The sequence below is a fragment of the Stenella coeruleoalba genome (assembly GCF_951394435.1).
Source record: "Stenella coeruleoalba genome assembly, chromosome: 6".
Lineage (NCBI taxonomy): Eukaryota > Metazoa > Chordata > Mammalia > Artiodactyla > Delphinidae > Stenella > Stenella coeruleoalba.
In genome coordinates, this window is record NC_137151.1 from 121180952 (window position 1) to 121196266 (window position 15315).

General features: G+C 52.5%; 1 protein-coding gene across 4 annotated transcripts in view; it reads left to right on the forward strand.

Annotated features, from left to right (window-relative positions):
• Window positions 1–15315, forward strand: part of INPP5D (inositol polyphosphate-5-phosphatase D) — a 131775-nt gene that overhangs the window by 90485 nt on the left and 25975 nt on the right. For 2 of the 4 annotated variants that reach the window (XM_079925060.1, XM_079925061.1), the window contains 8 exons: window positions 1772–1878; window positions 3771–3873; window positions 6015–6211; window positions 6622–6739; window positions 10410–10506; window positions 11051–11189; window positions 12696–12804; window positions 12973–13061. In XM_079925060.1, the coding sequence (XP_079781186.1) occupies window positions 1772–1878; window positions 3771–3873; window positions 6015–6211; window positions 6622–6739; window positions 10410–10506; window positions 11051–11189; window positions 12696–12804; window positions 12973–13061 (959 nt within the window). Of the gene's footprint in view, window positions 1–1771; window positions 1879–3770; window positions 3874–6014; window positions 6212–6621; window positions 6740–10409; window positions 10507–11050; window positions 11190–12695; window positions 13062–15315 lie in introns of all 4 variants that reach the window. The other 2 variants (XM_079925058.1, XM_079925059.1) reach the window with 1 other exon arrangement.

Here is a 15315-nt window from a genome sequence, read left to right on the forward strand (position 1 = left end):
CATATAGCTGTGGTTTATTACAGTGAAAGGACACAGCACAGTCAGCAAAGGGAAAATGTGCCTGGGGTGAGGTCTAGGAGAGACCAGGCACAAGCTTCCAGAAGTCCTTTCCCTGTGGGGGTTGCGCAGGACGTGCTTAATTCCTCCCTTGATGAGTTGTGACAACACATGTGAGATGTCATCTACCAGGGATGCTTGTTAGAGACTCAGAATCCCAGCATGTTACTGGAGGCTGGTCATGTAGGCACCTTCTGCCTGGTACACACCCAGACTCCCAGGAGGAAAACAAATATTCAGTGTAAACCACACTGTTGGTACAAACATCACAGGCACAGTGAGTTGCTCTTAGTTCTGGGGATGCTGGGAACCCTCCCCAAATCCAAGGTCCTAGATGCCAACCAAGGGCCACCTTCAAGCTGGCTTTCCAAGGATAGCAGTCAGGCTTGCCCTGTGAACTCTTCTGCATACAGATGGATCAGAAGGATGTTTTATTTCTCAGCAGCAATGCGGCAAACTAGAAAGGATGGAGCAAGGTCTCCAGAGTCCTGAGGAGAATTATTCCTAACTTAGAGTTGTGTCAGTGAAGCGTGAGGGTAGAGTTTTCAGACATGCAAAGCTTCCAGAAATGTATCACCCCATCCCTTCTTTCTTGGAAAGCTACTAGAGCTGTTGCTCTACCAAAATGAAGGCATAAACTGAGGAAGAGGACGACATGGGATCCAATACAAGAGAGACAGAGGTGATTGGATTTCCCAGATGATGGAGAAGGAAGGCCCTAAAGTAACGGCTCTGCATCAGGCCTAGAGGTCACCAGTCTGGAGAAGAGAAGGCCCAGAGGCTCTGGGAGAGGCTCCCTCAGGATGATGAAACTGATGAAAGTGATTGACCACACGGAAAAGAGAGTTACAAACTGAGAGAGTTAGGACCACTGAAAAAAGTACGGCAATTATTAACTCCAGGAAAAACAGAAAGTTGTGTAGGAAAAAGAAAGCAGTCAGGCCTTGTCTGTTAAGAGCACTCCCATAATAACAAACACTGAATGCTTATCTGGCCAAAATGATGATATAATTATTAGAAGGATGATGGAGGGACTAAACTGGCAGGGAGAGGGGAATGGTGAGGTGGGGGAACAGGTTGTAAATGTGAAAGAGAGCTAAACCTTCATCTTCTATAGTGGGAAGTCACTATGTAATAGGAAGTACCTAAGACTGAAACACCAGGAAGTAGCAATATAACCATCGTATTTAGAGTCATGAAGTAAAATTCCAAAAGAATCCACTAAAAGAATTGATAGTGGTTGCCTCTAGGGAGTTGGACATTGGAGGGAGGTGGGGTTGGGGAGTGCAATTGTTCGTAAAAATCTTGTAGAACAATTTGAGTCTTTTAGTCGTTGATAGAAGTGAAAATATTTAATTTTTCATTTAGATATAAATTCAAAAGCACAAGAGGGAAGGGAGGAAGAGAAAGGAAGGAAAAGAGATAGGGAGGAGGAGAGAGAGAGAGAAGGAAGGAAGAGAGGGAGGCAGCTGAAAAGATGGACAGTCACACTGTCTCTGCTCCGGCCAGGCCACCCTTCCTGTTCCAGGCACCACCCTTCCCAGCCATGAACTCCTCCCTGTAAGAGGAGCAAGGATCTGGGAGACCAGGCACAGGTCTGGGGCTCAGCCTGGACACGGAAAAGTCAGGGCTGTTGATGGTCAAGTGCCAGAGTGTAGTGGAGGCTCTGCGTGTTGGGTGATGATGAGAAAGATGAGCTTTCTTCCCTCTTCAGTCCTGCAGCTCATCAAATCTCAGAAGTTTCTGAACAAGCTGGTGATTTTGGTGGAAACAGAGAAGGAGAAGACCCTGCGGAAGGAATATGTTTTTGCTGACTCCAAAGTAAGTGACGACAAACCACTAAGATGGGCCGAGAGGGGAGTGAGGGACGCACAATTTCTGAGGCTTGCTGTGTGCCTGGAAGTCGGTACCATGGGCTCACTCAGCTCTCACAACCCATTTCCCACCTGGGAAAGCCAAGCGCAGGAAGCTGAGGGGGTGCGTTCCAGGCCAGCTGGGATTCAAGCATCACAGCTCCATCCTCTCCCTTTGCTGCCACGCCTGCCCCTGAGAGAGTGCACCCTTTATCATCCATGTCTTACTAGCCCTGAGCCCCACTGGGGGGCTTTGAACTTCCCCGGGATGCACCCGGAGGCCCTCAGGGGCACCCCAGATTTAGATCTGAGTCTCAACCAGCGCTCCCTCCATTTCTACACTTTGCCCCACTCTGCAGAAGTGAGAGTCCCTGCCAGGCCTGGCTGCTGGAGTAAGAGGTGGGTGGGCAGATGGAGAAACTTGGGATCTGGGCGTTGTGGTGGGCCTCTGTACAGACAGTGTCTCTGTGACCTTATCCCTCACTTCAGACATGCCAACAAGGGGCTGAAACCCACCCTTGCGGCCCTGCTGTTTATCCTGCAGTGTACGACTCGTATGAGACAGGGCACAGAGAGCTCCCAGCGTGTGAGGTGTTGGCTGACCGTGTCAGCACCATGGCAGAGGGACAGAGCTTCTATCATAGGCTCACAGGGACAGCCCCATCGAGTGCCAGGACCCACCTCTTTCTACCTGTCTGGCAGGGGTGGGCTGCTGGGAGGCCAATGGGGGGGTCCAGGGGTGCCCAGAACTGGCTGAGAGGGTGAAAAGGACTGGGAGGAATGATAGAGAAGGAACTGGGAAAAACAAGGAAGTGGGGGCCAGACAGGTGGGGGGAGGCAGAAACCTGGCTGGGCAGCGTGCTGGGCACGTGGGCAGAGGTCCAAAACCCAGTTCTGCTCATTGCCGCAAGCTCAGAAGGATGAGGCGCTGAATATTGAGCCATTTGTAACTAAAAGCAGGTTTCCGTAAAGACAGCCATCACAGTTCTTCGTGAGCTGCTTTCTACGGAGGGAACTTGGATTTGCCATTAGATTGAATCATGTGAAATTGTCAAACGTTGGTAATTTCATATGGTGCAGCCTGAACCTTGGGGGCATGCTTGTTTGGTCACCCTGCCCTATTGGACTGTAAGCTACGAGAGGGCCACGTCTACTTTGTGCCCTACTGTGTACCCAGGACAACTAAACGAAGACTGTTAAGAAGGCTACGACAGCCTTTGTGTGTTCTTTCCTTTTTAATTCGTTTCTTTGATTTAAATTTTCTTTCATTACGTAAGTAATCTAATTCTCATTAGTGAAAAAGTATACAGAGAAACAAAAAGTTTAAAATAGAAACAGCCCTATACCACTAGTAATCCTCGGACTCTATCTTTCAGGATGGTTTTTGTTTGTGTTTTTTTAACACAAATGCAGTGGTGCTGTTCATAGTGTTTTGTCAACTGGTTTTTCATACTAAACAAGGTATCTTGACCGTCTACCCTTGTTGATGAAGTACTTCTGCCCCCCAATTTTTAAAACCTGTGGTCTTCTAGCATATGGATGACCCATAATACAGTTAGTAATTCATCTCCTAAGACCGGACACGAAGGTTCCTAATATTTTCTGCTGCAGTCCCCACGATGTAGTCGGGTCTTCGAACAGTCCCTGATTCTTTCCTTAGTCAGGTCCTTGCAGTGGAAGGGCTGGGTCAGAGAGAAGCCGCTCTCTTAAGACCTCGGACACGTATTTCCAGATGGCTCTCCTGGAAGTCCACACTGATCTGCGCTCCCCTCAGTTTTCTCGAAGCTGACCAGTCCTTTGAAAGTAGCATGTGCAGGGAGGCAGAGGCCTGTCTGAGTCTGTCTGCCCTTCAATCCCTAGAAGAGAGAAGGCTTCTGCCAGCTCCTCCAGCAGATGAAGAACAAGCACTCAGAGCAGCCGGAGCCCGACATGATCACCATCTTCATCGGCACCTGGAACATGGGTGGGTCCACATGCCACCCCGCCTCCAGGCACCTCCCCTGGGGTTCTGCTTTGCTGCCTCAAGCATCCTTGCCTGCCTCCCCCCCACCCCCAGTCCCGAGACCTGGGTACCCATCCTGAGACAAGGGGTAAGAGAAACAAGCCCTGGGATTCTCATACCCCAAGTGCAGCTGAAACGGGTTACGTTGCTTGTCGAAACTGGAAAGTCTGAATATATGGGTGAAGAGGCTCTTGGGCACCTGCCAGCCTGGGGCAGCTTGCCAAGGGGCTTCAGTCCTGGAAGGAAGAACTCCCTTTTTGATTTGGGCTGCCAGGTTTATTGAGCAAGAAAGAGAAAGAGAGATGATGCCTAGTTGAATTTGAATTTCCTATAAACAACAAATTATTTTTTAGTATAGGTGTTTAGCTAGAAATAAATGCATACTAAATATATATTATGCTAAATATATATACTATATATATTTACATACTAATATATACTAAGTATATATCATATACTAAATATATAAATATATTATACTGAATATAAATTATACTAGATAATTATTTAGTATAACTATTTGGCTAGAGGTAAGTGCAAATATACACCAAATATGCATTGTACCAAACATACACAGTATATACTTAGATGCTAATACAAATTTTTATACTAATATGAATTACACTAAATAATTATTTGGTGTAAATATTCAGCTAGACATTTTAAAAAATTAAGTAGATACAGAACGTCTAGTTAATTTAAATTTTAGACAAACAGTTATTGCATGGGACATACTTATTCTAAACATTATCCATTGTTTATCTGAAATTTGAATTTGACTGGGCCTCTGTCTCGCCTACTTTTGTCTGGAGCAGAGTCAGGACCACCTCCCAATGCAGCACAGTGTCACCCAGCAGCCCCCCGGGAGGAAGAGGCTGAGCAGAAGCCCTTCGTGGAGGGGGAGGGGGACAGTCCGAAATAAAAACGCAACATGGGACTCCTGGCCTGTCGCTTGGTGGAGGATGGGCTGGCGTTCCAGGAGGGAAGTCAGGAGAGCTGCCCACCCCGATTCCACCAGACCCAGCCTCCCCAGACCTTCACGCCCAGAGATTCCAGGGGCCACGGCAGCGCTGAAGTAGAACCCTTGCCCAGTTCCTGTATCCTTCTCTCCCCACCAGTGTTTCTTACTGGCCACCTGATTTCCTCAGCTCTCACACTTGGGGGTTCATGCACGTGGGCACCGGCCCCTTCCCGTTTTTCCCTCTGCGAGCCTGGACGTCTTAGATTTGGCTGGGCACGGTTCAGGCCGTCCAGGCGCACAACTGCAAGGGGTGCCCTTCACACGGCATGGAAGGAGCTGGCCAGGACCCTGCCTCACCAGGGCAGCATGCGAGGGTCTCCCCAAGCAGAGACCACCAGGCCCCAGGGTTTGTGCTCCCATCCTGAGCCACAGTGGGAGCAGAGCTCGGTGGCAGTCAGGTCACTCCAGCTTTTGGCTTCTAGGCACTTGTGAACCAAGAAAGTTATCTCTTTGAGAAAAAAGTTTACTCAACCTCCAAGGGCATTTTGAGGGAAATAAATCTTTATCATCATTTCTTTATTGAGCTGTTTCAGCTCAGCTTTTGAAATGGCACTAGGTGGGCCTCCGTGCTCTTCCATTTCTCTGGCTAACTCCCGCACATCTCTTGGTTTTCGGCTGAGATCTCTCCTGTGCAATGCAGGCACTGTTGTCTCCTAACCATGGGTTAGAAGCCTCCATGCTAAACTTGTCAGCCTACAGCGTTCTCTCACCACCAATGGAATGTGAACTCCTCGAGGCCCGTGTCTCAGTTATCACTAAAGCCCCAGAGACTAGGACAGTGTCTGACATCTTGTGCTACCAGTTCAAGTTACAGAATCTTCAGGTGTTTCTAGTTTTGAAACTTAACTTTATCTTTACAAAGAAATGTAACTGAGGGAACTACCTGGCAGTCTAGTGGTTGGGACCCCACACCTTCACTGCTGAGGGCCCGGGTGATGATAGTACCTAGTTCTTTAAGGTATATTTCATTGGGGGAACTGAATGGTTTCCTGACTATGTGAACCTCTCCCACCCCCCACGTCTGTTTTGAATTCTCCCGATGTACCACTGACTCACTTGGTGTTGGGTTTTGCTGTTGAAGGTAACGCCCCCCCTCCCAAGAAGATCACGTCCTGGTTTCTCTCCAAGGGGCAGGGAAAGACGCGGGATGACTCTGCTGATTACATCCCCCATGACATTTACGTGATCGGCACCCAGGAGGACCCCCTGGGAGAGAAGGAGTGGCTGGAGATACTCAAACATTCCCTGCAAGAAATCACCAGCATGACTTTTAAAACAGTGAGCAGTGGCCACAGTCCTGGGTGGGACTCTGGGGCAGTGGGCTGGGCAAACCCAGGAGCATCTCAGAAGCAAGAATGTGCTCAGTGGGCCCCGCCGCTTCCAGGGCCAGAGAGGGGCACCTGTATCCAGAAATTAATGGGGTCCGTGAGCATTGCTCATCACTGGGGTCCTCCCTCTTCCCTGCCTGAGCTTGTAGGTCATCTTTACTTCATCGAAATCTCATCAGTGCCGGCTCTCATCTCCAAGACCCTTTGTCTCATCTGTGAGGCATCCTTAGGAGTCCCCCAAAGTGTAGGGACTACAGACAGGGCGCCCCACACCTGGGGCGAGGGATGGGTGTGAATCTCTTGCTCTGGGGTCAAGCACTGTGTCCTGGCCCAGGGTCACAGCCTTGTCCTCCCCGCCAGGTCGCCATCCACACCCTCTGGAACATCCGCATAGCGGTGCTGGCCAAGCCGGAGCACGAGAACAGGATTAGCCATGTCTGCACCAACAACGTGAAGACGGGCATCGCCAACACGCTGGGTGAGCGGGGGGGTGGGTGAGCGGGGGGGTGGGTGAGCGGGGGGCCGCGTTCCACATAAGCTCGCTCCAGCCGACGCTCGCGTGTCCATCCCACCTGGGGTGGGCGGTCCTCCGGGCCTAAACGTGCTCGGGGTCTACACCAGTGCTTCTGGGGGTCTGGCAGAACGTGGGTTCTGACTCAGTACATCTCAGGAGGAGCCCGACATTCTGTGTTTCCAACGAGCTCCCAGGTGGTGTCAGCACTGCTAGCGCACGGACCTTACCTTGAGTGTCACGGACCGAGGACAGGGGTTGACAGACATGCTGTGAAGGGCCAGGTAGTAAGTATTTTAGGCTTTTCAGTCCATGTGCAACTCCTCAGCCCTGCTGCTGACACAAGAGAGTAGCCACAGACAGCAGGAACATGAATGAGCGCAGCCGTGTTCTAGAAAACTGTATTTACGAGCAAGTCGTAGGTTCAGTTTGGCCACAGACTGTAGGTTATGATCCCTGGTCTAGATCTAGACAGACTCAGGTTGGAGGTGGAAACACTGGTATCAGCTGAGCCTGTGGGGACCAGTCACAGTGCTTCAGAGAACTGAAAACAGCAGAGGGCTGCATGCCTGTGAGTGTGAGTGTGTGTGTGTGTGTGTGTGTATGTGTGTGTGTGTGAATCTGTCAGTCTGTGTGTGTGAGTCTGTCAGTTTGTGTGTGTGTGTGTGTCTGTGTGTGTGTGTGTGAGAATCTGTGTGTGTGTGTGAGTCTGTGTGTGTGTGTGTCTGTCAGTTTGTGTGTGTGTCTGTGTGTGTGTGAGTCTGTCACTGTGTGTGTGTCTGTCTGTGTGTGAATCTGTGTGTATGAGTCTGTGTGTGTGTGTCTGTGTGTGTGTGTGAGTCTGTCAGTCTGTATGAGTCTATCAGTCTGTGTGTGTCTGTCAGTCTGTGTGTCTGTCAGTCTGTGTGTATGTCTGTGTGTGTGTGAGTCTGTCACTGTGTGTGTGTGAGTCTGTCAGTCTGTGTGTATGAGTCTGTGTGTGTGAGTGAGTCTGTCAGCCTGTGTGTGTCTGTCAGTCTGTGTGTGTGTGAGTCTGTCACTGTGTGTGTGTGAATCTGTCAGTCTGTGTGAGTCTGTCGGTCTGTGTGTGTCAGTGTGTCAGTCTGTGTGTGACGGTGAGTGTGTGAGGGCAGGTGCACCCACCCGGGGGCCGTGGGTGGAGCTGAGGGCGAGGCCAGCGGTTTCTGGTGGCTGGTGTCAAGGACAGGACAGAGCCCCAGAGGTAAGAGGAAATAGAATAACCGCTGCAGTTGAACGTGAAAAGCCCTCTCAGCCTTTCTGCTGACAGACCGCAAGCTGCCCGCGTCCACGCCCACCCGCCCCCCTTCCTTCCTGTGGCAGCGGCCCTGCTCTGAAGCCCATGCCCTCTGCTGCCCAGGAACCTCCTCCAGTCCTCGATCCTCGGCTGCCTGGGCTGCCCGCCCCCTCCCACCAACCCTTCCCCAGCCTGCACCGCGTTCCGACCGCCCGACACAAGGCCGGCCTCCCCCCGGCCGCTGCCCCAGCCCTGGTTCCCGGGACGGAGCCGAGTGTGCCCCCAGCCCCCCGGCACGGCGCTGGGCCTGGGCTCCTGACCACCGCACGCGGCGGCCTGCTCCCACGGACAGACGGGCGGCGGGACGCTTGCGGGAGTGAGCGGCGGCAAAGCGTGTGTGGCGGGGACTAGAGCAGATCCGAGTACTACCTGAGACGGCGTCCAGGGGCCTCTGACAGCGGGGCCTTGGGACCCAAGTCCGAGGGCAGAGAAGGGTCCTCGTGGGCGGGGTGTTCCACGCAGGGGGAGCAGCGAAGCCAAGGCCCCGTGGTCCCTGGGCTCAGCTCTAGTGGGTGATGATGGGACAAGGCCAGAGAAGGAGGCAGGAGTCCCGGGCAGTCGGAGGGCAGCTTGGAGGTGGAGGAGTTCCCCTGTACCAATCCCCCCCACCTCCCCTCCCCCGTCTCCTGGGGCTGGTCTCCCTCCTTACCTCCCCCAGAATGGCTCCCCGCCATGGTCAGCACAGGGCAGGAGCTCGGTGAATGCTGGCTGACCGGCGGAAGATCTAAGACCTCTTGGAGAGCTAAGACCTTGTACCCTGTGCAAGGCCGCGTGCTAAACGCGTTCCGGCTATTACTTAATACAGGCGCCCTGTGTGGGCAGGGACTGTCATCAGCCCCATTCGCAGACAGGGCTCTGGAGGCTGCAGTGATGTTCCCTAACCTGTCCGAGGCCCTGTGACAAGGAAGTGGTGGGCAGGGATTTAAACCCAGGCGGCACCGCAGGGTGGGGAGAAAGCTGAGAGGAGGGGCGAGGGGAGCAGGGCGGGGTGGGGGTCGGCGGAGTGGGGGGGGGGGCAGGAGGCCTGGCCTGGCTCGGCCACTGGCTGGGCTGTGAGTCCCAAGGGGCAGAGCCGGGTGATCTCCAGGGCCCTTTTGCTACCCAGCCCAGACAGAATGTCAGCCACCTGGGTGGTTTTAAATTTTGAGTACCAAATTCAAAACAGGAAAAGGAAACAAGGGAAGTCGATTTTAATAATATATCTTATCAAGCCTCATACGTTCAAAATATTACCATTTCAATAGGTATTCAATATAAAAATTTATGAGATATTTTACAGTCTGTCTTCCTTACCGAGGCTTACAATTCCGATGTGTCTTTTACACGTTTACATCTCAGTCTGGACCTGTACATCTCAAGTGCTCAGTACGTACGGCTCACAGATGCCGTGATGGGTGGAGCAGGTTCCCAGACTTCAGCATGTGTCAGAACCACCTAGAGCAGGGTTGGCAGACTTTTCCTCCAAAAGGCCAGAGAGTAAATATTTCAAACTTTGCAGGTCATGCAGTCTGTGTCATAATTACTGGATTCTGTCTAGGCATAACTGTGTTCCAATAAGACGTTAGTTATAGACTCTGAAATTTGAATTTCATACCATTTTAATGTGTCACAAAATATTCTTCTTTTGATTTTTTCCCCAACTGTTTAAAAACATAAAAACCATTCTCAGCTTGTGGTGGGTCAGTGTCTGCCTAACCCCTGTCCTAGAGAGGACTTGCTAGACATGGAGTACTGGCTCCCACTTCTGAAGCTCTGATTCAGTAGGTCCAGGGCGGGGCCTGAGACGTGTGCTCCTAGCAAGTTCCCAGGTGGTGCTGATGCTGTTTTGGGGAACATACTCTGAGGACCACTGGTCTCAGTGTGGGTTTTGGTCTCTCCAGGAATCTGGAGTTAGCTGGTCACCACCCGCTGCCCCCCAGCCCTGGTCTCCTCCTTCTGAATCTCCTTCTCAAGGTTTCTGGTTCCTTCTAATGGTCCTGCTTGGGCATGTGGAGAAACTAACACCCCACCCCCCCCACCCTTAGAGGGAGATGCCAGGATGAGTTAACACCAGTAGCCTCCTCCCTCAGCCCTGCTGAGAACCCCAAGGTTGCTGGCCGCTCATCCCATTTTCCTGTTGTCCTGGAGGAATCTCGCCCCCCAGTCCCTACCACCTGTCCCATCTCCCACCCGAGACGAAGCTGTTCTGCTCTCTTCCTTGGCCTCCACTTTCCCGCAGCGGCTCTCTCCCTCCTGACGAATGACGTTGCTTCACCTTGATTTCCCCCCACTAGGCAGCTTTCCCTGTTTGATGCTCTGACTTCTCCCTCCCCCTCCCTTTAGGGAACAAGGGAGCCGTGGGGGTATCGTTCATGTTCAATGGAACCTCCTTGGGGTTTGTCAACAGCCACCTGACTTCCGGAAGCGAAAAGAAACTCAGGTAATGGAGCTCATGCCCCCGGAGCAGGGGTTGGGGTTATTTGCCCAGACAGACCTCAAACCCTAAACACCATAAGGACGGCTCAGCCCTCGGCTGGGACCCTGTCCGGTCGGTCTCTAAGGGCTTTTCCCGTGTTCTCATCAAAGGCAAGTCCAGCTACATCCACGTGTGGCTGAATCTTGCCTAAAGGACGGAACAGACATTTCCTCATGTCGCTAACCCAGCAGACACCTAAACAACACTCCGTTTCTCAAGGGAAAACCTCATCCGGGGCGCCCTTACGGATGGGCATTTTGCCTGTTGGTGGCCCAGCCACGCAGACGGCCATCTAGAAGACTGAGGATTCTGAGTCCCTGCGGAGCGGATGCTCCCGGGGCCCCGCCCTGCGTTCCCAGTTCAGCCCAGGGGCTGCATAAGTGTGGTTTGCTGCCACAGGGCTGGAGATTTCAGTCTCACTCCCCGACGTGTCCCCTCTGACTTCCTGGCACGGGCAGCAGGGAACTGATGCCCCTGTGCTAAGCGGGCTGCTTTTTTGTTTAATTAGGCGAAACCAGAACTATATGAACATTCTCCGGTTTCTGGCTCTGGGAGACAAGAAGCTGAGCTCCTTTAACATCACTCACCGCTTCACCCACCTCTTCTGGCTCGGGGATCTCAACTACCGCGTGGAGCTGCCCACCTGGGTGAGGGGCCGTCCTCCTGGGGCTGGGGATGCGCAGGACAGAGGCTCCTTGCATTAGCTCAGGGCAGGGGGTCAGGGAGACACACGACCGAGCTGGGCCAAGGCAGCTACTCCTCCGGGACTCGACACTGGTCCCATTACGGAGCCCCTGCCTTTCTTTACGGCTGGTCTCTGCTCACGCCTACCTGCCACATAACTGTCCTGGCCACCCCACCTCACCACCTGTCTGCCGCTCTGGTCCTCTAGCTAACCAGCAGTGGCCCCTCGACTTGCCAGTCCCAGATGCCCAGGAAAGGCTGAAGTCTGCAGAGACCAGCTCCATTTCCTCCCCAAATCATGGGTCACCGGGCAGCCTGAGGAAGGCATTCCTGAAGTTGGATGCCCATCCAATGAGCAGCAGTCAGAGGGGCCACATGGCACAGATGGCCTTGCTCACTCAGGGAGGGCAAAAGATTCCCTGCGAAGGGAGTGGGCAGGCATGGCCCCTGGACACGCCTGGAGCGAGACTTGGTTGCTCCTGAAAGATGGGGCAGAGGCCAGGCATGGGAGGAGAACTGTCTGCCCCTTGTGTACCAGGAATACTTTGGCACTGCTGTCTGTGAGGGGAGAGGGGACGGCAGAAACGGACCTGATTTTATAGGGGAGAGAGGCTCCTGGAGCACAAGCGGCCTGAGAAAATGGCCTTGGGTTGGTTACAGGCCTCTGCCAGTTGGGATTGAACTCCCCTCCCAGATGTTTGCCCAGCCCTCCCACATCCCTCGGCCTCCTCGGCCTGTCGCTGCCACAGCGGCTTTTAGGGCCCGTCTGTGCCCCCCTCTGCCTCCCCGGCCACTCCCTCCCTCACAGGGTGCTCCTCGGGAACTTTCCTTCTCTCCCTCCTGACTGAGCAGGCAGAGGGGAGAGGGCTGGACAGAGGCCCCACAAATCCTGACCCTTCACAGTTTAAGGGGCCGTCCGCCCAATCACTCCCCGGGAGGTCAGCCAGGTGCATTCGCCAAAGCGTAGGCAACGTAAGTCTCAGGAGAGAGGACAGCTGGATTCCAAGGACGGCACACCCCACCAATATCACGCCGACTCTCGGAGTCCGAGCCCGGATCACGGAGGCCCAGTGCCCATAGCTTTGGGGGCTGGGGTTTCAGATCCTTTCATGGCTTTACAACAGGCTGTCTCACAGAGAGAACAGGCAGCCAGGGAGACATACCTACCCATCTAGAGAAGCCTTATAAAAATGATGCTAGAAGTCGGTACACAAAAATAGTATCCCTCCGTAAAGTTAGAACAGCCAGGAGCTTATGTTACTGAGTTGATATTTCACTACGATTGCAGGGTTGTCCGTATAAAACGGTGGAGTGTAAATAAGCACCAGCCCAGCGTCCCTGGGACCAGGGCCTCGTGCAGCTTCGGGGACTCGGGTCCTGGCGCGCCAGGCAGGAAGGTGGCGACGTGCCTCTTACCACGTGGGTGAAAGGGTTGTCTCACCAGTGGCTTGGCCGTGTCTTTGCTCCAGGAGGCGGAAGCCATCATCCAGAAGATCAAGCAGCAGCAGTACGCAGACCTCCTGGCCCATGACCAGCTGCTCATGGAGAGGAAGGAGCAGAAGGTTTTCTTGCACTTCGGTGAGAACCGCCATCCTTCTCTCGCGGGCCCTCTCCCTCCAGCATTCTGTCTCCCCTTTTCCCAAGTATCCTCACCGGGGGAAGGATTATGCCTGGAAAAGAGGGGAACTTGGCCAGACGTGAAACATGGGAAATCAAAACTGAAACCGTGGTTTTGTTTGGTCGCAGAGGAGGAAGAAATCACATTCGCTCCCACTTACCGTTTTGAAAGACTGACTCGGGACAAATATGCCTACACTAAGCAGAAAGCCACGGGGGTGAGTCCTCTTCCCTGCCCTCCGTCTCCACCCCCCTTGCACACCTCACCCCTCTTTTGTCCATGCCCATAAAGGTGAATGGGAAGTGAAGAGCACCCTCATCCACTAGGTAACAAAAAAAGAAAGAAAACTAGAAATCATATGTTGATCGTGTCACAGAGCAAAACCCTCCCCTAAGGAGAGGCTGGGCAACCAGACACGCACACTGCAAGCAGTTGCCTCATGACGCTTCTGTCCATGTGTGTACGTGCGCGTGCGCGCGTGTGTGTGTGTGTGTGTGTGTATGTGCCACATCTTCTTTATCCATTCATCTGCTGATGGACACTTTGGTTGCTTCCATGTCTTGGCTATTGTAAATAGTGCTGCTACGAACATTGGGGTGCATGTATCTTTTTTTTTTAAATTAATTTATTTATTTATTTATGGCTGTGTTGGGTCTTCATTTCTGTGCGAGGGCTTTCTCTAGTTGCGGCAGGCAGGGGCCACTCTTCATCGCGGTGCGCGGGCCTCTCACTGTCGCGGCCTCTCTTGTTATGGAGCACAGGCTCCAGACGCACAGGCTCAGTAATTGTGGCGCACGGGCCTAGTTGCTCCGTGGCATGTGGGATCTTCCCAGACCAGGGCTCGAACCCGTGTCCCCTGCATTGGCAGGCAGATTCTCAACCACTGGGCCACCAGGGAAGCCCTGCATGTATCTTTTTGAATTAGAGTTTTCTCCGGATATTTGCCCAGGAGTGGGATTGCATGATGATATGGCAACTCTCCTTTTAGTTCTTTAAGGAACCTCCATTACTGTTCTCCATAGTGGCTGTATCAGTTTACATTCCCAGCAACAGTGTAGGGGGGTTCCTTTTTCTCCACACCCTCTCCAGCATTTATTTGTAGACTTTTTGATGATGGCCATTCTGACCAGTGTGAGGAGATACCTCATTGCAGTTTTGATTTGCATTTCTCTAATAATTAGTGATACTGAGCATCTTTTCATGTACCTGTTGGCCATCTGTATGTCTTCTTTGGAGAGATGCCTGTTCAGGTCTTCTGCTCATTTTTTGATTTGGTTGTTTGCTTTTTTGGTATTAGGCTGTATGAGCTGTTTGTATATTTTGTCTCTCTTTTAAGTCCTGTACTCAAATATATTTGATAATCTGCCAAGTCAATCATCATTACACAAGCTTCTCTGCTGCAGGACTTATCAGAGCCTTTACAGGTTTATGAGCATGTGGTTCTCTATGGGAAAATTCGTGTGCCAAACTCAATTGGTCATGAAATATCAATTAATATCTTATGAGCCCACTTGTGTTCCACTAAACAGTGTTTGCGGAAACTGCAATAAAGCATCCCTTCATTCTTGTTCAACAGATATTTATCGATGACTTATGATGGGCTGGGCGCTGTCCTAGGTCGTGGGAGATCAAAGATGAGTCAGATGTCTGCCCTCAGAGAGTTTGTAGTAGGAAAGACAAGACAAGATAAATACGCAACTAACTAACCAGAGGTAGAATATAATGTGGTGCCCAATGCTGTGAGGAGAGGTCACAGAGGGAAATGACCATCAGGGCAGGGAAGGATCGGGGAGGCTTCCTGAAGAGGGGCCACTTGTGGTGCCTGAGGGTGCTTGGATTTCGACAAGACAAGGGCTGAGGGGGCCTGATCCACTTCAGGTAGAAAGAATTGCCGGAGCAGATGCCAAGGCAGGAAATCCTGGCATCCATCCCCTTCTGGGGCCCAACCCAGGGGAGCCAGCCCCATGCCGGGTCCTGGGGGTTAGAGGTGCTGCAGTGATGAGCTTCCCTGGGGCCACTAGAGACCTGGGGAAATAGAGAGCATTCTGGGCATGACCTGGACTCAGGGGCACATGGGAGACTGGATGGAAGTGGGAGAGAAAGGCCAAGAGTTGGGGAGATGCCAGAAGAAAGCAGGAGTTAGAGGAAAAAAACACACAGACTGAGAGGAGGAGAGCAGACTCAGCACTGCTGCCGTGACAAGGCTGAGACCCGGGACAGGACACCTTGTGAGGTGCCCACTGGCTGCTGTGTGCCTGGGCTCGTCTGGTTTAAAGGCACCCTCAGGGCAAGTCCCTGGGGGTACATCTGGAGGCAGCGAAGGGATGGTCTGGTTGGATTTGAATATGAGGAGAAAGAAACTGGGGCCTGAGGTGGCAGAGAGGGGGGTCCTTGATGCAAGGCAAAGCGTCTTCACCTGTTTGATGGGCACCTGTTTCAGGAAGCCACTGCAAGTTCTGCTGAGGGGTTAG